At 32.3% G+C, this 22,062-nt stretch overlaps 1 protein-coding gene across 7 annotated transcripts in view; it reads right to left on the bottom strand.

Moving 5' to 3' along the window:
• Nha1 (Na[+]/H[+] hydrogen antiporter 1) overlaps positions 1–22,062 on the bottom strand; it is a 143,943-nt gene that overhangs the window by 17,504 nt on the left and 104,377 nt on the right. For all 7 annotated transcript variants that reach the window (XM_072529041.1, XM_072529042.1, XM_072529038.1 and 4 more), the window contains 2 exons: positions 7,417–7,516; positions 3,527–3,904 (listed from right to left, as the gene is read on the bottom strand). In XM_072529041.1, the coding sequence (XP_072385142.1) occupies positions 3,527–3,904; positions 7,417–7,516 (478 nt within the window). The remainder of the gene's footprint in view (positions 1–3,526; positions 3,905–7,416; positions 7,517–22,062) is intronic.

Here is a 22,062-nt window from a genome sequence, read left to right as displayed (position 1 = left end):
AGGATAAGAAGAAGAAGAAGTTTTTCGACTGTTTTATAGCAAAGCTATAAAAGCTTTTTTGGTTATGTTATTATCTCATACGGAAGATCGTAAACAGGTAGATGCAATATACACATATTTTTCCAAAGTATTTGATCGTGAAGATCACCAAATACTTTTAAGCAAATTAATTAATGTAGGCTTTCATGTCAGGTTTACTGAATGGATTAAAAACTCTACACCTGGGAGAAGTCAAAGAGTCAAGATAGGTTGTCATCTATCTAACAGTATCTCAGTAACATCTGGAGTTTCTCTAGGAGGCTACACTTCTCCATTTCTTTTTAATATCTTTGTTAACGACATCACTTCCTGTTTCCTAAATAGCAAATGTCTAATGTTGGCAGATGGATTGAAATGTTAGAAAGTTATAGATAGTTTAATGATCAAGCCTTGTTACAAGATGACTTAAACCGACTACAAAATTGGTGCAATCAGAACAAACTCTACTTAAATGTAAAAAAAATGTTGTTTTATAAGTTTTTTTTCGTAAATTTAATAGAATTGGAACAAGTTTTACTATTAATAATCAGCCACTGAATTATGTTTCTTCTATTCGGTATTTGAATACTTTCTGTTACCACATGAACTTTTTTTCAATAAAGGCATCTAAACTTCTTGGTTTTGTTACTAGGAATTTCAAGTATTTCTTCACTGACTTAACAAGATTAGTGTGTTGTTTCTTAGTAAGAACTATTTTGGAATATTGTTCAGTTATATGGTCACCCTATTTTCAGAACAATATTGATACCGTAGAAAGAGTCTAGCATGAATTTTTCAGATATTATTCTTACCATGTTCTTACTACTATTGAAAATCATGATTATTCCCGTATCGAACAACAATTATTTTTACCCTCACTCAAGAACCGTCGTGATATATCAGGAGCTATATTTATATATAAGATCATACATGGATTTATTGATTGTCCAAACCTGTGAAGCCACATTAACTTGGATGTTTCTCATCATGCTTTACGTTACCACAATGTTTTCAATATTCCTTTCTACAAAATGACCTATGGTACTCACAACTCATTGGATAGATACATGGGACTATTAAATGTTCTCGATTTTAATATTTTCAATATAACTTTAACTGTTAAAAAGATCTCTTGCTTTGTGATATGATATTGGGATTGTTGAATTTTGTTCTTTTAATATTTTGTTTGTTTTGTTTAGTATCTAGGATTATTAGTCTCATTTTTAAAAAAATTTTTATTGATTTTATATTATAAGTAATTTTAAGTTTTGAATCCTAACTGGATTTAATGAATGATGGAAAGAGAAGCTTAAACAAACCAATTCAGAGGAAATAATAAAAATAGAAAATTTAAGAGATGACTCCATAAAATCATTATATCAAAAAAGGCTAGAACAGAAAATACAAATGGAGAATATCGAAAATGAAAGCAATGTAGAGACTAGCTGAAGAAAACTTAAGAAAAATATTCTGGATGCTGCCCGAAAAACACTTAGAACGAAAATAATAAACAAAAAGTGGTCAATAAAAACACCATGATTTACACTAGAGGTTAAACAAAAATGTCACCAAAAAAAGAAAGCTTTCCTAAAATACAAGTCAGAAAAAACGAATGAATCATATGAAGAATATAAAAGAATAAGAACTGAAACTCATCAAGTGGTAAGAAAAACAAAAACAGATTACTGGGAAAGGCTCACAAAAGGACTAGAGATGGATTTCTATGAACAACAGAAACAAGTATGGCGCTTCATACGACAAAAAAGAAGCGAAATGAAAGACCTAGTTGAAATAGAACACATACAAGAGGATACATGGGTGGCCTTCCTGACAGAAATGTTTAAAAAACAAAACGAAGAACCTTTACCAGAAACGCCAAATATAATAACTGAGGAAAAAACCGAAGTCTCCCAAAAAGATGTGAAAGAAGGAATAAACAAATTAAAAAACAGAAAGTCACCAGAAGAAGATCAAATACCAAATGAACTCTTAAAATATGGAGGTGATCATCTTGTACAACAACTGCAACTTCTTTATTAATAAAATAATCACCACGAACAGAATACCAGATGAATGGAGGAGAGCGATCATGGTGATGTTCTTCAAAAAAGGAGATAAGAAAGACCCCAATAATTATCGAGCAATAAATCTATTAAATACAACACTCAAATTGACAACAAGAATAATAGCGACAAAAATAAACGAACGAATATCTCTGCAAGAGGAACAGCAAGAATTTCGGACAGGAAGATCATGCACGGATGCAGTTTTTGTAATAAGACAAATAAAAGAAAAGTCGAATACAAGTGTTGGAATACAACAAACCAGCATATATGTGTCTGATAGATTTGAAGAAAGCGTTTGATAGAGTGAGAATTCGGGACGCGATACATTTATTATATGAAAAGGGAATATCACTGGATTTAGTAAAAACCATTGAGAATATATATAAAGATAACATACCTATGGTAAGATGTAAAGGAAAACTATCACAACCTATCAAATATGAAACTGGCATTAGACAAGGAGATTCGCTGAGCCCATTAATATTTAATCTGATAATGGATGAAATCATAAAGAAAGTTAAAAAAGAAGAGGATATAGAATGGGAGAAAAGGAAATAAGGATAATATGCTACGCCGACGACGCCATAATAACAGCCGAAAATGAAGATGACCTACAAAGATTAATTAAGAAATTCGAAGATACGGCGCTCACATACAACATGGAGATCTCAACAGAGAAAACTAAAGCGATAGTGATATCAGAGGAACCGAGAAAATGTAAAATAGTCGTATATAACAAAATAATAGAACAAGTGATGGAAACTGAATACTTGGGAATAAAACTGTCAAGCTACGGAAAAGTGGAAGAAGAAGTACAAAAACAAGTGAACATGGTAAACAGAGCAGCAGGATGTCTCAACAACACAATCTGGAGAAACAAATACCTCACAACAGAAACGAAAATCAGGATATATAAATCAACAAGACCGATAATGACGTACACAGCGGAAACAAGAGCAGATACAGCGAAAACACAAAGACTACTGGAAACAACAGAAATAAAAGTCTTACGAAAAATAACAAACCAAACTCTAAGAGACAGAGTAAGAAGCGAGGAAATACGAGCGAGATGTGATATAGAGGAAATAAACGCGTGGACCAAAAGAAGAAAAGTGGAATGAAATCAACACATCGAAAGAATGACAGAAAATATAATAGTACGAATAGCAAGAGACAAATCGCCAAATGGAAGAAGATCATTGGGACGGCAGAGGAAAAGATGGTCAGACAACGTCAATTGGGGCTAAAAACCGAAGTAAAACAGGCATTTTGCCTATTTATAAAGTAGGAAGAAAAAAAAAGAAGAATCCTAATTGTGATATTGTATATTATAATTTAAACTATAAATGGGTTTATCCCGTGTATTAAATAAATAATAAAATTATCTATATCTTTTAGTTAGCAATTACAAAAAGTTATGCTTTGATTAAAAGAATTCTTACCTTAATTCTTTGCATATGTAGGAAAACGAATCATCTATATTTACAAATCCTACATTCTGAAACAGCAATCCTGTGAACAACATCCCTATTAGTGCTGGCAACGTAGTTAAGCTCATCAGCCATCCTCCTATATGCGCGCAAATAGTTAACAATATTAACTGAAACAATTTCCCATTAGGTGGCGCTGCCGTTTCACCTACTACAGAATAAAATATACACCACGTTAAGACTCCTATAAGAGTTATAGTTATAATCCTTGTAAATTGTCTGTAGGTAGGACAGAACGGGTATGGACACAGTTTAGGCCAGAAGTCTGGTTTCCACGATTGTTGGCCGTCATCAGATCTACATTGAAGACAGAAAATGTACCACCACGACCTAAAAAAACAAATATAATAAATTTAAAATGTTTATGTATACACTTTTATTAAAAAATCTCATTGTGACGTTTTTTTTTATCCAATATCTACGCATTTCTTTTAAATACGTTTAACAAATTTCAGGATTTAGTCTTCTAACCAAAGACAAATTTTTCAGGGCAGATCTACTGCACAAAAGGCTGAGTAGTAGCTGAAGATGGCTTCTCTTTAATGTCTTGATCCAGTAATACCAATTCATCGCTGTAGTATTTCGTATGAGGATTTTCTTTTCTTTGAATCTGTATGTCTGTTAAATATATAAATGGATGTATGTCCTTTTTTAATCCATATGGAGCTTCCTTGTATAAATTACTAATGATTGCCTATATTACTAACCGAGGATGCGCTGTTTAAAAAGAATTGGATGTTATACGAACTGTGAAGATCAGAAAAATTATATTTTTGTAATGTGCAATTAAAAGCTCTAATGTAACTCTATGATTGACTACATTATAACAAACAGACAAATACACCCCAAGATTATAATAAATGTGCGCACTCTATCTTCCGCCAATGTAGGATTCGACCATGGCCTGGTACTAGGAAAAATAAATATAGAAATCACCACACAGGGCAAGCGAAATACAAAAGTAGAAGAAAAGTTAAACATAAAAAGCTTAGAAGAAGAAGAGACACAAAACTTGTATAGAAGCAGACTAACAGAAAAGCTACACAGCCATAACCAAGAAACTAAAAAGAATATAGAAGAAACCTGGAAAATTATTAAAAAATGTATTCTTCAGGTAGCGGAAAAAGCTTTATGTAAAAGAAAAGTTAACAGAAATAAACGGGAATACAAAACTCCATGGTACGACGAAAGGGTGAAAGCACTAGCGAATGAAAAGAAACCAGCTTTCCTAACATACAAAGGAGTGAAGACACCGGAGGCACAAGAAGACTATGTGAGGATCAGGAATAGAGTAAACCAAGAAATAGATAACATCAAAAAAGAACACTGGGAAAAATTTACCAAAGATTTGTAATACGACCTCTATGGATCCCAGAAAAAGGTGTGGAAGATGATAAGGAGACAAAAAACAGAAATGAATGAATTTGTACGCATAGATAACATTACGGAGGAACAATGGACTGAGCATTTCACAAAATTATATGGAGAAGAAGAAGAAGAGAACAGAGAAATAATTATTAACGAAACTCACGATAGAGTACTAATATCAGAAGAAGAGCTACAAGAACAAATAAAAAAACAAAACAGAAGAGCACCTGGTCCTGATAAGATAAACAATGAACTGCTAAAATATGGAGGAACAACACTACGCAAATGGCTCCTTAAATTATTCGTCGATATAATAAATACCGGAGTAGTACCAGCGAAATGGAGGGAAAGTCTCCTGCTACCGATACTTAAAAAGGGAGACTCGAGAAATCCTGAAAATTATAGAAGCATTAGTCTGATGAATTGTACATTAAAATTGTTAAAGGCAGTCATAAAAAATAAAATCGAGGAAAAAGCGAACATGACAGATGAACAACAAGGCTTCCGGAAGAACCGCAGCACAATAGACGCAATTTTTATTATCAGACAAATAATAGAGAAGTCTATTGAATATGGAAAACCAGCATACATGTGCTTTGTAGATTTAAAAATGCTTTTGACAGGGTGAAGCGAAATGACATCTTAAATTTATTACAAGCTGAACAAATAGACCATTAGATAATAAGGATAATTAATGAAATTAATAAGAACAATAAGCCCAGAGTTATAATGCCAACAGAGGAAACATAACATAGAAGAGAACATGCATAGAACTAAAAGGAGGAATCTGCGAAGGAGACTCGCTCAGCCCATTGTTATTCAATATGGTGATGAATCAAATAATTCACGAAGTAAAAAAACGACACGAATACCACATTGGGGTGCATAAAATCACGATACTATGCTATGCCGATGATGCAGTACTAATTGCTGATAACGAAGATGACCTAGAAAGGCAGCTCCACACCTTAAATATCACAGCAAACAAACGTAATATGAGAATATCAGTAGAAAAAACTAAATGTATAGTGATCATTAAAGAACCGCGTAGATACAAACTAGAAATAGACGGCAAAATTGTAGAACAAGTAATGAAATTCAATTACCTAGGAGTAGAGATCACTAGTGACAGGGATATAAGAACAGAGACCACAAGGCAAGCATCAAAAGCGGCAAGAGTAAGTGGTTGCTTCCGAGAAACCATATGGAGAAACAAATATCTGACCACGGAAAGCAAAATGAAAGTATACAAGATAACAGTAAGACCAATCCTAACATATGCAGTGAACACAAGGACTGATACAAGAAAGACGAAACAACAAATCAACAATATTGAAATGAAAGTATTAAGATTAATAGCGGGCATATTATTAAGAGACAGAAAAACCAATAGAAGTATACGCGAACAATGCAAAATTCAAAATATTAACAGGTAAATAAAAACAAGAAAAAAACCTGGAACGAACGTGTAAACCGAATGGGACCAGATAGATTAGCGAACATCTGTAAAACAACAAGCCGTATAGCAGAAGACCCGTTGGAAGGTCGCCAAAAAGGTGGAAAGATAATGTACAGTCAACAACGACTGAAACGGAATAAGAGGCAGACAAACAGGAGTAATCCTAGTCGCACGAAGAAGAAGAAGAAGAAGCAATTAAAAATCATAAGATAGTGAAGATCCGCGAGTTCTTGGTGCGCAGTGGCAAGCACGTTTGTAGATTTAAGAAAAAGTTTTATTGCTTAATTGTATTATCATCTCTTTAATAATATTTCTGATCGATTTTTTTTAAACTAGTTATTTCTGCTGAAGTATTTTTATCAATTTAAATGAAATATAAATAATGAAATTTCGTCTGGTGTAATCTTCTTGAGGTTAATATGTGTGTCATGCTCGCCTATAAGAAAATTATTTCTGAAACCAAATTGTGTGACTCCCATTTTTCGTCACATTTACGATAACATGTGCGTAAATTGTTCTTTGAAACGAATTTAAACGGTGACTTATTGAACTTATATTAGTATTTAAACAATACATTGATTTTTTGATTGAATTAATGTGTCTAGATTGCTGAGATCATTGACATGTACACTTACTTATATATTTATATAAAAAAAATTACATAAAAATTATAGCAGTATAATATAGAATTAAGAGTAGGTACATACATATTCAAATATTATGAAACATGTTTATAACTTTTGGAAAACTGAGGCTAACCTTAAATTGACTAATAGACTAACAAATTAGAGAAGTTTTCAGGTTCAATTAAAAGAAAAAATCAGTTTGTCTATTCTCCTACGAACTAAAATGGATCAACTTGATAAAGAAACAGAATTGTTTTTTGAAAATATTCAGCAGCATATATTTTATAATTCCTAAAACTAAATTTACCAATTATCCTCAAAAATTAGACTACTTATTGCAACAAAAAGGTAAACCATCTCAAGAAAATATATTTAATTCTAAATATTACCTATCTTCGTGAACGGTATCTGCAAATCGAGTCCTAGAATATACAGAATCTGTAGTTGAATGCTTTTTAAATCTATATTCTCCATTTTGTCTGCCGGTATCTAAAAAAATGAAATTTAATGATACCTTTTATAACTGACATTACAATTGAAGATCTTTTCTGAAGCTGTTTTTAAGATTCATATTAAACAGCAGAAATGACCCAAAGCAGAAGTTAGGTATCAATTTTAAATAAAAATATATAAAGAACGCATTAGGGTGCTATTTGGAAGCCAGCACGTACGCTCGTTCTCTACGTGTAAGAGTGTATACTAAAACTTCGCAGAAATTACCAGTGGCGTATACTCTCATTCCGATTGAGAAGGTTCTATAATGAACCAAAAAAGAATATTTTATAAATAATTAAAAAGAAAATATGGAAAACACTGTTAACTATTTCAGAAATTGCTCCAAAATTTTTACCACATTAGATCCACTACATAACCTAGCTTTTGAGTCATTAGCAAGGTTGTAGACTGATTTTTTACAATCAGTATTAAAATTTATTGAGAATTAAGAATTTTGACTTATTTTAAAGTTGTGTAAGTAACAAATAAATATATTAACGTTTAGAAAAGGCTGTTTTAAAACTTTTACCATGAGCTATAAAATTTTTATCTTGAATTTTGGTTAAATACTGTATTTTTACTGGTATATAATAAACAGTAGGAATGTGCACTTTCTTAGTTGATGCCAAGTTAGTTGATGCTAATAACTAAAATCCTTTATCTAATTTACTGCAGAAATGTATAAGTTTTTGTCCTAAAAGCCCACACTAGTTAAAGAACTTGTTAAAAACCTAGCTGGATCAGACTCCACAACCTAGTACTTTCATTGTTTATTTCAATTACCAAATTCAGCCCGATCCATTTTTAAAATTTTAAACGGTTTTCGAACTGAATACATTTAACTACGTATTTGCCTGTATTTTTAATATTGGGAGTTATACAAATCAGTCTATGTACTAGTGGTTGCCGCTATTATAGCTCCTATTATTATAGCTATCAAAAACAAAGTACAATAATGATATATATCATGTACAAACTAAAACAAATTTATATATTCAAGTTTTGGAGAACAGAGACTGGGGTATATTAAGAAGTTTAAATAAGTCTTTCACATTCTTTACTAACTGACTCGTCGTCTTCTTCTGTATCTGTTAGATAATCGTCTTCATCAGACCAGTGCTCGAATTCGTCCTTATGGTGTTCTAAGGACATCAGAGATGGAAAGATGCTGTCGCATGCTGAGCACCCAAAGTGTCTCTTTTTTTGTTTATGTGACGATAGCTGTTTTGGACACGCAAACATTCGATCGCATACGTTACAAGTTAGGGCTTCTTCCTTTGAAATATTGGAGTCGTAGCCAAGGAAATCTCGTTGGTACCGCGTCGGGGCGCCTGCCGACGCTCGATGGCAAGAACCTATCACACACTAGGTCCGTTTGGTTCGCTGTCTTGGGATGAAGTGTCTTGAGATTGCAGGTCAGAAAAGAACATTTTGACCGTTGGGTGGAAGAGGGTACATCAATAAATCACCCTATTGTATAATGATTTTGAATGCGATAATTTAAGTTAATTAAGACCGTAATACGAAACCGTACACTTGTGTGCATATTTGTGACACAGAATACAAAAGAGAAGTCAAATTCTCCGCACTTAAAACATAATAAATGAGACAACCAGTTTAGCAATTTTACAGGAAGCAATATATTTGACCAAAGTCGTTAGAATATATAGCATTGAATTAGACCACATTACAGTACCGTAACAGAAAAATATTAATAATAAAAATATGAAAAGAAATAGTAAGTACATACTTTCCCAAACACTATTGGTATTTCATTTGTAGAAATGGATCTTTTTATTATTGTTTCTTTAGTGCATACTTCTTCTAGTTATATAGATACATTTCAGTTCTTTAGGTCGTTCGACAATTTATACACTACTGTCCAAAATTAACGCACCTCCCTAAATGTACCATAAGTTTGAAGATATTTTTCAATATCTTCATATCTTCGTTTGAAGATATATTTCAATAAAAATAAAGTTGAGTTTTTTCATTGTTTTTTGCAACACCCTATGGAATTTATTAGAAATAAACGCTTCATTTTATTTATATTTTAAGATAGATTTATTTTTTCCCAAGGTTTTCGTAAAAAAATTATTTCGATGTCTTTATTACCAAAGATTATACCGAACTTTAAATGTAACAAGCTTTTATTAACATTTAAAGCAAAGAAAACATTACTTACATAAACTTTATTAACATTTAATATAAATAAAGCCTAAGAAAATATAACCTGAATAATCTTTAACAATTCCCCTTTCCCAAAAACATTTAAAAACGAGTATTTCCACCTCTATATATAATTACCTCTTCACAGCAACGACGCATACTTAAAATCAAGCGGCGTATTTGGTCTTTATCAATTGCATCCCAAACTTCTATCACCATAACTTCTATGTCGTCAAGAGAGACACATCGTGATTGTCCTCTTCTGAGTTGACGATCAATAATATTCCACAAATTCTCTATGGGATTGAGATCAGGGCTGCAATGTGGTCAATTCATGGTTTGTATTCCAAATATTCACGGACCACACGTGCAACATTTGGTCGAGCGTTATCATGCATTAAAAAAAATATTTCCTATGTAATGAGTAAATGGAACTGCATAATCACACAAAAAATACCTGTAATATACCTTTCAGTTAAGGAACCTCTTCGTAAAGCAACAAGGTTCGTTCGCGCTGTAAGAGATATTTCTCCACAAACCATTACAGATCCTCCATTGAATAAAGTAATAGGTCCTATATTACACTATGCGTAGCGTTCTCTTGGCCATCGAATAACTTTCACACGTCTATCTAAGCTATATAAGCAATACCTCGATTCATCAGTGAACAACACGTGCTCCTAGTCATCAACATTTCAGTCAAGGTGATCTCTGGCAAATTGTAATCTACTTCTACGATGTAAGCTGATGTAAACGTTTCAAGCTGATGCTCTGACTGGTATCCTTATATGAAGATCTTATTCAGGGAGACGCCTTTGTATATTGTTTCTACTAATTTGAATATTATGAACATTTGCCACTTGTATTTGTAAATATTTAATTGTGAGAAAACGTTCTCTTATAGCACGAAGCCTGATAAACTGATCTTGTCGTTGTGATGTAAGTCTTCCTCTTCGTTGCCCACGCCGTCTCGTATGGTCGTTTGTTTCTCGAAAACGTTGAATGACTCGTGATATTGTAGTATGAGATACTCCTAAACTCAAGCATATTTCACGATAACTTAACCCTACATCTGCTAAAGTAATTGCCTGAACACATTAATCTCGGCTTTGATTTCTTAAAATACGGTCTATGTCAACTAACTAACATTCGCAAAATAGTAAAACAATTTTTTTACATGTAAACAATATTGACAGTCTAAAACTGTCCTGTCAAATTGTTTGATTTTTCATAGCCAATTAAATGCTTCCATTAGTGAGTATTACAATTTGATAAAATCACGTTATGCTTTGAATGTACTTTATTTTTTTGATAAAAGAGATTAATTTTTTATGAAAATATTAAAAAAAATTAAGCTATTTCGAATACTTCCACAGGGTGTCGCAAAATAAGATGAAAAATCAAATTTATTTTTAAAATCCGTATATGGGTGAAACGTTGACATTTCCCAGAAAATATTAATAAAGCAATTACTTATAAATAGGTCAGCAATGCAAAAAAAAATGTATCAAAATCCAATTAAAGATACACAAGAAAAATAGCTTAAAGTTTATGGTAGAGTTGAGGAGGCGCGTTAATTTTGGAGAGTAAAAAATCACGTAATGCTTTGAATATACTTTTCTTTTTTTTTATATTAGAGATATCGTGATGAATTTTTTACTAAAATGTGGAGAGAGAATGAAGCGATTTAAAAATATTAATTACATGTAGCGTTTGTCTAATACATTCCAAATACAACTTTATTTTTATACCCTGTATATAGGTAAACGTTGACATTTCTCAAAAAACATAATAATCGAAACCCAATTAAGGGTTCAAAAGAAATATAGTTTTAAAATCATGGTCCATTTTGGGTGATGCGTTAATTTTGGAGAGTAGTATATATCTGTTTATATGTCTCATGTTTTCTGACTGTGTCTCTAGGATTTAGTTTATACATTTTTTCAGTCTTTTTTTTTAATTGTATCATACGTGCTGAATTAAATTACCTAATTAGTTATTCTCCTTGGTTCATTATATTGATGTATCCATATCGATTCCTCTTTTATGTCTTGTTTGATATCCTCACCTCTTATTCAATCAATGCCTTCTTTAAAAGGTACTTACAAATTTTTTCGCTGCGCTCCTTATGCGCCCTCGCTAGTTGAGCTTCTTCGTCTGCTTTTTAGTAGTTGATTTTCATCAACCTTAGCATTTGCGTCACATTTATTAAAAGTACATTACATAAAAGTACATATAGTGTAAAAAAAGAAACGTCAAAATCCATCAACATGAACTGGAGGTACAGTTAATAGCTCTAGTTTGAATAAAATATTTTATTTTTTGAGAGAGCGTAATTTAAAGTTCTCCCCTCCCACAATTCCTAGCTTACTGACTTGGAGCTCCACATTTTGAAGCTCTGTAAACAACTATAATCACAGGCACTCTTTGTCAAACTTTGTACAATAAAACTTAAATCATTGATCATTCAAATGCCGCTAATTAGCTTTCTTAATTGTTATAAACAAACAAACTATGAAGTATAATAAAGTGACTTCATCCATAATTATCGCAGGAAAACATTTTTATTTGTTTAGTTTGTGTAAAAATAGCTATTTCGATAAAAACATAATTTTTTTCCCAGCAAAACAGATATGCTAATTATTTATGAGCAAAAAGTTACAATGTTTTTGCAATTAACTTTTGTAATATTAGAATTTGCAAGAATAGTTCACTTCTTTTAAATTCTTTTTTGCTCTTGCTTATGTAAACACTAATCGATTAATTAAGCTGAAATTTTATTCGTATTTTTAACACAATAAGAACCAACTTTCCACGCAATATGAAAGCTATAGGTTTCTTTTTACAATCGTTATTAATTACTATTTAAATGGGAATAAGCCACAATTAAAGGTTAAAATACGTTTATTGACGTTTTAATTTCAACTTCAGAAATCGTTCTCAAAATACAAACATTAGTAAATTAAATAAATTTTGTTTTTTGTTACTTAGTGAAAAATTCTTCTAATAATTTAATTTTATCTGACTCATCTATATTGACAATTCAGACATACATTATACATTTTAAAGTAGACGACTTTAAAATGATATTGCCAATATTATTGAGTTGCGTTCCTGGGACGACTTTACTTATAAGATAGTTCATTCGATTACATGAAATCAACTTTAACTTGAGAATATCCGTCAGAAAAGATCATAACATGTAATTCGTCTTTAAAAAGACAAATACATGCCATGATGACAGTAAAATTCTCCTGTAAGTGATTCCATAGTAAATTATGAGGGAAAAACCAGGAAAAAACCTCATAATACTATCCCGACATGGTAAGTATTTGATCGTGCATTTAGTTTACCTTCAATAAACACCAAATTCCGATTTTATATGTTTGTTATTTAAAAAACATAAATGATGTATTCTCTATATGTTATTGACTTACCAATACTGGTATTTCCCTTTTAATAACTTCCTCTTTCAATATGGGTAACCAGATCCTACTACATTCTGCCGAGGAATTCGCGACACAATTGGTCTCATTTAGCATAATTAGAGCCGCTTCTTTGATTTTTCTCTTTTTACCATCCGTTTCTTTTAGGACTATATTTGAATCATTCCATTGAACCCTATGTTCATTATCCCATGCGTGTTTACATATTTGAGATCTATCAAATTCTCTATTTTTAATATAGGATTGATGTTCACTTATTCTAATATTTAATAGCCTTGATGTTTCACCTAAATAAAACTGATCGCATTCACAAGGTATTTTAAAAATGCAATTCCTTGTCCTTTCTTGTTCATTGTTAGGTTTGGTTTTGGACAAAATAGATCTCAACGTGTTTGTTGTTTTGAATGTTGTTGAAATGTTGAATTTATTTCCTATCCTTTTAAGCTTTTCCGATAATCCTTTTATGTATGGTATTGTTATTTTCCTCGTATTATTTCTTGTATATGCTGTAGGATTTCGTTCTAAGTTGTTTTGTTCTATTCGATCGATTGTTGAAAATTCCTTATTTATAAACGATAAAGGATAATCATTTTTTAATAAAACAGATGTTAACAAATGTTTTTCCTCCAAGAACGAATTTTCGTTAGAACAAGTAATTTTGGCTCTATCGTATAAGGATTTAATGATTCCCTTTTTAATATTAATATTGTGATTTGATTTGAAATTTAAATATCTGTTGGTGTGTGTTGGTTTTCTATACACCTGAGTTTCGTATCCAGTATCGTTCTTAGAGATTAAAACATCCAGAAAAGGTAATGTGTTATTATATTCCTTTTCCATGGTAAATGTTATTGTCTCTTCTTTATCGTTTATATCATTTAGTAATTTTAATTATTTTTTACGTATTTTATTTAAACGTATTTTAACCTTTAATTGTGGCTTATTCCCATTTAAATAGTAATTAATTACTGGATTACTTTGAACCCCCAGTATTATACTTTTTTGGAATCAGCTCATTTTTATCGATCTAAAAATGTCCTAAAATACAGGGTGTTACATTTCAAAAAAGAGCCGATAACGTCATCACTGTAATGTGTATAGCCTTGTATAATAAAACTTTATTGTAAAATGTAGAACACTAAATTTAAAAATTGACGTGTTTTAGATTTTTTTAAAAAGGCTTCTCATTTAGGCGATATCGAATTTATTCCATATTTTATGGACACACTGTATAATGTATTTCTAGTACAGTATATGATACGTACCAACACCAACATTTTTCCACGAAAGCCATAACAATTACAAATTGTCAAATCTAGGTTATTGTGAATTAATTTCAAGTTGATGAAACACCACACATTTTAATTGTCATTAACAGCGACCACTCGTCTAGGAGCTTAACTAAATATTCCACTAGAGATAAACACATTTATTATGTTAAATCATTTTTAATAAGTTGTTTAATTTTTTGGTAAAATTTTGTTGTTTATCACGGCAATATTATTGTTTTTAAACTATAGCTTACATTATCATATATTATGCACGTGCATTTCCGCGTAACGAGTTACATTTGAGAATATTACTCAAAAAATAAAATTAAAGTTAATAAGTATGTATATTGTTGAAAATAGCTGAATTGAATTGAATTGAAGTTGAATAATTCTAGTCGAATATTAGAAAAAAAATTAATAAATATGAAAATAACTAATAATGTTATATTATATATTGTATATATATATATATATATATATATATATATATATAAGCTAACGTAACAAGTAGCACATAAAATTTATTTATATTTTTAAGCAGTTTAAAAGTTTAACATTGAAGAGTGGAAATTAGAAAGGGCCAATGTTCCATTTTTTTAATGAGCTATTGACGTAGAAACGTTCTAAGGTCCCCACTCGTCGCCCTAAGAAAGGTTCGAAGTGCCAGCAATAAAATAAGTTTCATGAGCTTCTCATAGATGTCGGTCCCTCTTTATACAGCACCAGTTTCTTTAGAAAGGTAAGCCCAATGGTTCAGATGTCGATACTTCTAGATATCTGCATGAGTTAGCATTTTGTTCTTTTTCTTCTTATGGAAGGTTGTCACTTAATCTTTTGTTCGGTCGTCCAATACTTCTTCTGCCGATTGGTGACTTAAGAGGCGACTAATGGGTAGGAATCGAGAGGTGGAGAGCCGTCGCTTGAGGTGTCGAGTCTGTAGAAACGCACTCAGGGCGCTTAGGCGTCACGGTCACCGGTCTACACTCCTAGTATCCGAGACGAGACTCTCGTGGGACCACTCTACTCTCATTCTACGAGAACCAGGCGAGCTTGAACGAGCTGGGCCCGTACACACCTCTTTTGGCCTTACACCAACAATAGGGGCGTTGGTGTCACGTACCCGCCCGGAGATTTAAGAGTGGCAGAGGAGAGATCCTCGGCGGCGACCTGTCTACGTGCGAGGTGGAAATTCCTCTGCCTGCGTCACCTGTCCGCCCGTGGGAGGGGATAGCGGATGGGTGAGGTAATGCGATAGGTGAGCACGTATGCATCGCGCCACCCACATTTTGGTGTCGGACTCATAGGGGCAGTGGAGGCGCTAACGGTCGTATGCCGAAAGCCCAGGTAGACCAGTGTCCTGGCAGTTTTTATAACTGGAGGGCACAAAGCCAAGCTATGCTATTTTGACGACATGGATCAACTCCATTCTGCTTATGTGGTTATTCCATTTTTTTTTTTCTATTTTGTGTTTATTCATTTATACACTGTACGTTACATTTTCTTCTAATGTATTCACTTCTCTTTCGATCTCTCAGCGTATTTTTTGTAATTCTTGTGAGTACTCTCATCTCTGGCGTTTCCAGTAGCCTTTGCGTTGTGGTTGTGTCGGTTCTTGTTTCTGAGGCATGTCATTATTGCTCTTACATTGGCATTAAAAATTCTTGATTTCATCTCAGTGTTAATGTGTCTGTTTCGCCATATACAATTTTTTGTACTTGATCTCTCTTTTCTTTGACCAGGTCTCCATAGCTAGACAGTGTAATTCCCAGACAGGTATTTTATTTCCATTACTTGTTCAGTACTGATGACATCCATTTCTATTTTACATCTGGTTGGTTCTTTGCTGACTACTATTGTTTTAGTTTTCTGAGATGAGATTTTCATATTAAATTCTTTTGCTCTTATGGTAAATCTGTGGACCAGTCTTTGCAGACTATCTTCATCTTAGCTATTATTATTGCGTTGTCTACGTAACAGAGTATTTTGATTTCTTGGTTTCGTATTCTGTATCCTCTTTCTTTGTTAACGATTTTTGTGATTTCATCCATGATAAAATTGAAGAGCATGAGGCTCAATGAATCCCTTTGTCCTATTTCGCTGCCTATTTCTATAGTTTCTGTAAGTTGTCCATCTATTCTTTTATTTTGTTGTTTTGGTAGATGTTTTCGATAGTTTTTATAATATTTAGGGCAAATTTTCTATTATACAGAAGATGGATTATATCTTTGAGTCTTACTCTGTCAAACGCTTTCTTTAGGCCAAGCAGACACAGAAATGCTGGTTCATTATACTCTAGTGATTTGTCAGTAATTTGCTTTATAACGAATATTGCATCTGTACACGATCTTTCACTACGAAAACCCTGTTGTTTATCTGCTAAACTTATCTTCTAATTTATTAGCACTTGTAAAATTTTAGTTGTAAGTTTTAGCGTAGTATTTAACAAGTTTATACCTCTGTAGTTTTCTGGCTGTTTTTGAACTCTGCCTGCAGTTTAATATAAAGATAATCAGTTTCAGATTTTTCAGATAAAGGAGGAGGGGTCTACAGCCAGGTTCGCACCCTACTGATAGACTTCAAAACCATACAGCTCATAAAAATATGAATATGCCTCGAAACATGAATGGTGCTTTTGTTGTGAGTAATAATAGTTGACTATAGTATATTAAAATGGAAGAAAATCAGAAAGAAGACCTGAAGGCAGTGGTTCATTTGACACGAAAAAGGAACCCTTAAAATCAGTTGTAGTGTCATACAAAATATACAAGCTTACTGAAGTGGCTCCAAAAAATATTTCAACGAACAGATTTCAAATATCAACCTAATGATTTTCCATTACTTCGTGTATTTTTTGCAGATCACATGCAAGTTAAACTATAAAGATGTTACATTTGAAAGAAGAAATTCTCTTTTTGAAAAGTTTTACCAAGAAGATGCTTAAACAAAAGGCACATCCCAATGCTGTGCTGTTCACTTCCCAATGGTAATAGAAAATTTGTCCGAGTGTGTAAGAAAATCTTTTAAGATACTGTTTAGCACAAAGTGTTGTTTACCTATGGATCTCCTTCAGGTCATGTTTGTTCCATCATTGACCTATAGCGATCAACTTTTCTACAAATAGCTGCTTGAGATTAAAGAAAATGCTTAAAAAACAAGACTACTTGGAATAATATATTTCATCCATAAAAGCTAAGGCACGTATGCCCTAATTTGCCCTATTTTTTTTTTTAGTTATAGAATTTATTTTTGCAGTAAGTTTTCTTAAGATAGATTTACCATTTGATGTTAAATATATGTACCATATAAATTTTTTTGGGTAATGTTTCTGAATCTTTATACTGTTTTTTAGATTACCTCACTCAAAATTTTGTTTTTGACACTTTGGCTCTTTCTAATTCTCACTCTTCGATTAAAAAACAGCGCAGCGATTAGAAGAAAGTCATAATGTATAGTGAGATGTAAACTAAGATGATATTTACATTTTTTAACATCAATTTGAGTGGATAATTAGCTAAGAAGCTAAAAAGGAGTCAAAAGTAAGTGTAAGTTGGAGAAAATTGATAAATATATTTTTATAACAAATGCTTTAATCTGATAATTGAAAGGCACCAAAAATAAGAGCATACAATATAAATTAAAAGTTGCTTCTGTATCGCTTTCTTATGATGTTATAATTATGCAGAAAAAGAATAATTATTATGACTTGCATATTAGACACTTCGAAGAAGCGGAAATCGACCTCAAAATTAAGATTTCGTCGAAATCATCTAATGTCAGCTTCGTCAAGGTTATTCTTGACAATCTCGACAATCTAATCTATTAAATGTATATATATATATATATATATATATATATATATATATATATATATATATATATATATATATATATATATATATATATACATATATATATATAAGTATATATATATATATATATATATATATATATATATATATGCTGAATCTGCATAATGCAGATGCCTGAATTCTCCAACAAAATACCTGTCTATTGATGTGCCATATACGGTCTATTTCCCATTTAGAATTAAGAGCTTGTAGTACTGGCAGGGAAGAGGTTGACAAATGACAGATGTCTAATATCTGCAACTGAAAAATTTGAGCTTGTTAACAGCTACGAGACAATGTGCAAATTGTGGTAATTTGCAAGGGTAAACTGAATCTGTTGTCGGAAGAAACGTATTGCTCACATTGTTTCGTAGGTGTTAACAAGCTCGAAATTTTTCAGTTGCAGATATTAGACATCTGTCATTTGTCAACCTCTTCCCTGCCAGTACTACAAACTCTTAATTCTAAATAGGAAATAGGCCATATGTGGCACATCAATAGACAGGTATTTTGTTGGAGAATTCAGGCATCTACGATTTTCTTTTCATTTTAACTCTGTTCTTGTGAAGAAGTATCAATGTATTAAAAGTGTTACACCTTTTTATAACTAAACGTAACACCCATGTTTTGCTCGTGTTAATGACAATTGTTTTTCCGTCACGTCAAAAACTACATGGAAAGTTATTTTTAAAATGTTTAATTATTTAAATTGTTGTTGCTAGTATTTAACAGCGTTGGTACCATTTTAATTTGTTCAAAATGGTCTATTTTATCACAGAACGCGTTAAAATTATTGAAATAATTATATAACATACAGTGTGTCCGTAAAGTATGGAATAAATTCGATATTTCCTAAATGAAAAGCCTTTTTAAAAAATCTAAAACACGTCGATTTTAAATTTAATTTTCTACATTTTACAATAAAATTTCATTATACAAAGTGATACACATTACAAGATCGATAGAGATAAGCTGATTTCAAAAAAGTATAATACTCGGGTCTAATGGATATAATTTGAAAGATATGTGCTTAGAAAATAAAATATTTATTATCAATTGCAAACAAGTAGCCTACTTCTAGTGTAGTACAATAATTGTATTAATTCGTAAATTTATTATTGCTAAGAATTAATATTAAGTAGAAATGAATTTGAGTGTAAAGCAAAGAATTGAAATACTCATGATAATTGGGTATGGAGACAAATCGCGAACTCAGATGAAAGTGTGTAATTTATTTAATGATAAATATCCAGAAATACCCATCACGAAGTCAACAGTAAGTAAGATTGAAAAAAAATTTCGAGAAACTAGTACGGTTGAAAATGCACGCAAATCAGGTCATCCCTCTGTAAATTATGTTACAACATTAGATGTTCTACTTGCTTTTAAAAAAGATGCGCACACTTCTGTTCGTAAGGTTAGTAGTGATCTCGATGTTTGCAAAACAAAGGCACACAAAGTACGTAAAAGTAAGTAAACTAGGTAAAATGCACAGCTGTACAGGAATTAAACGAGGATGATCCAGATAAAAGAATACAATTTTGCGAAATAATGATAGATAACAGCCACCGAAACCCTCTCTTGGTTCAAAATATTATTTTTTCTGATGAGACTACATTCAAATTAAACGGCGAGGTGAGGTAAACGTATGGGCTGGCATTGTAAGAAATAAAATCATTGGACCCTACTATTTCGAAAATAATTTAAACTAGCCAGCATAACTTCAGTTTTTAAGTGGGTATCTCGTACCTACTTTAGTTAATTTATTCCCCAGTATAATTAATTCTGGAGGTTTTGATTAAAGTTTATGGTTTCAACAGGATGGTGCGCCTCCGCATTATGCTTTAGATGTTCGAAGGTATCTAAACGAAATTTTTCCGAACAGGTGGATTGGAAGACGTGGACATATTGAATGGCCAGCTAGGTCGCCAGACCTCAATCCTTTGGATTATTTTATGTGGGGTAATTTAAAGAATGTTGTTTACGAAACGAATCCTGCAAATATTGGAAAATTAAAAACAAGAATTCGTAAAGAAATAAACAATATTTCTCAAGAAAGCATTACAAGAATTTGTACAACGTTTGGGTTACTACCAAATACAAAAGGGTTACAATTCGAACATTTAAGATTAAGTCATGTAATAATATTACTGGATTACTTTCAAATTATTTATTAGAATTTATTTATAATTTATTAATATTATACACTTCTTAACAATTGAAGTGGATATTATGAAAATGTGTATTTTATTTTTTGTTCATAAGGTCAAATAGAAAAATGGAGTGATATAAATAAAGATTTATTTTTACTTCGTATTTTTATACAGATGAACCTAAAGAAATTCTTTAAGAAAAAAAAAATAGAAAATAAACAAAAATTGTAAAATTAACAACCTAAAATTTTTATTCCTGCTCCCTAGCAGGACCACCTCTGTGTCACTTTAGTGCTCTAACTCTATTTGGAAGACCTCTTATTAAATTATTAATGAACTGCTGCGGTATACGTTCCCAAATCGCGCGTAATGTATTGGCCAACTGATTTTAGGTTTGGGGCGGTTGAAGGAGCCTGTTTTGTTGCCTAGACATTTCGGCCCAAACATGTTCAATGCAACTCATATCAGGTGAACACGGTGGCCACTCCATTCTTGTAATGCCATGAGCTTTTATACACTCGTTGACAATTCTCGCACGGTGAGGGCGAGCATTATCTTCAATCAGAACAAATTGTTTGCCTATTGCACCAAAAAATGGAACAACTATTATTACTATGACTCTGTCTCGATATCGTGTAGCAAACATTGTCTCATTAATTAAGACGACTAAATCCGTGCGACCGTCAAAACATATGCCTCCCCACATGCAAACGGATCCACCTCCAAAAAGAGTGGTCGTGACTCTCAGATTTTCATTGTAACGCTGTCTTCTTTCCCTCCACACCAATATTCGGCCATCATTCGTATACAAACGAAATCTGGACTCGTCAGTAAAGAGACAATTCCTCAAACTTTCGAAATTCCACTGATAGTGTTCCATCGCCCAGCGATATTTGCATGCACGCTGCTCCCTAGTTAATCGTGGATGGGTAGCGCGCCGTCTAGCCCTTAAATTGAATGCATGTAACCGTCTTCTGACAGTTTGACTGGAAATCGCTCGTCCAGTAGCATGCCTGAAGATACTGTTAATTCTGGAAGCCGTGAATGTTGGGTTTCTTTTTGCGGCCAGAACTACAAAACGGTCTTGTCGACGAGTTGTAGATCGTTCTCTTCCTCCCCCATGCCTGTATGTTGCAGATCCAGTTGCTACATACCGATTCCATGAACAACTTATCACACTTTGCGACACATTTAGCCTCATAGCAACCTCTTGTTGAGTTATGCCTTGTTGGATCCAACTAACTAATTGCTCGAGCTGCACTAGTTCTAAACGTCTCTGCGGCATAATTTTTTTGTGATAAATAGATTTCTTGACTTATTGACAACTACTAAAGCCAATACAAGCACTTTTATACGAATGATATATTCATATTTGGAACAACATGTCTCTCTTTAAACGAGATAAGGGCCGATAAGAATAGGGAAAAAAAAACCACATGCAAAAAATATTGGCAATAAAGATAGCATATAGAGTATAGTACAGGCAATTCTTTTAAAAATATTTTTATATGTTAATTTTAGGAATTTTAAAATTATCCACTTCAATTGTTGAGTAGTGTAAATCAATAAAAATTAATTTTCTAAGCGCACATCTTTTAAATTATATCCGTTAGACCCCCAGTATTATACTTTTTTGGAATCACCTGAAAATCA

Source organism: Diabrotica undecimpunctata, chromosome 4, assembly GCF_040954645.1.
Source record: "Diabrotica undecimpunctata isolate CICGRU chromosome 4, icDiaUnde3, whole genome shotgun sequence".
Taxonomy (NCBI): domain Eukaryota; kingdom Metazoa; phylum Arthropoda; class Insecta; order Coleoptera; family Chrysomelidae; genus Diabrotica; species Diabrotica undecimpunctata.
Note: the sequence above shows the minus strand (reverse complement) of the source record. Positions and strands in the feature narration are given on the sequence as shown.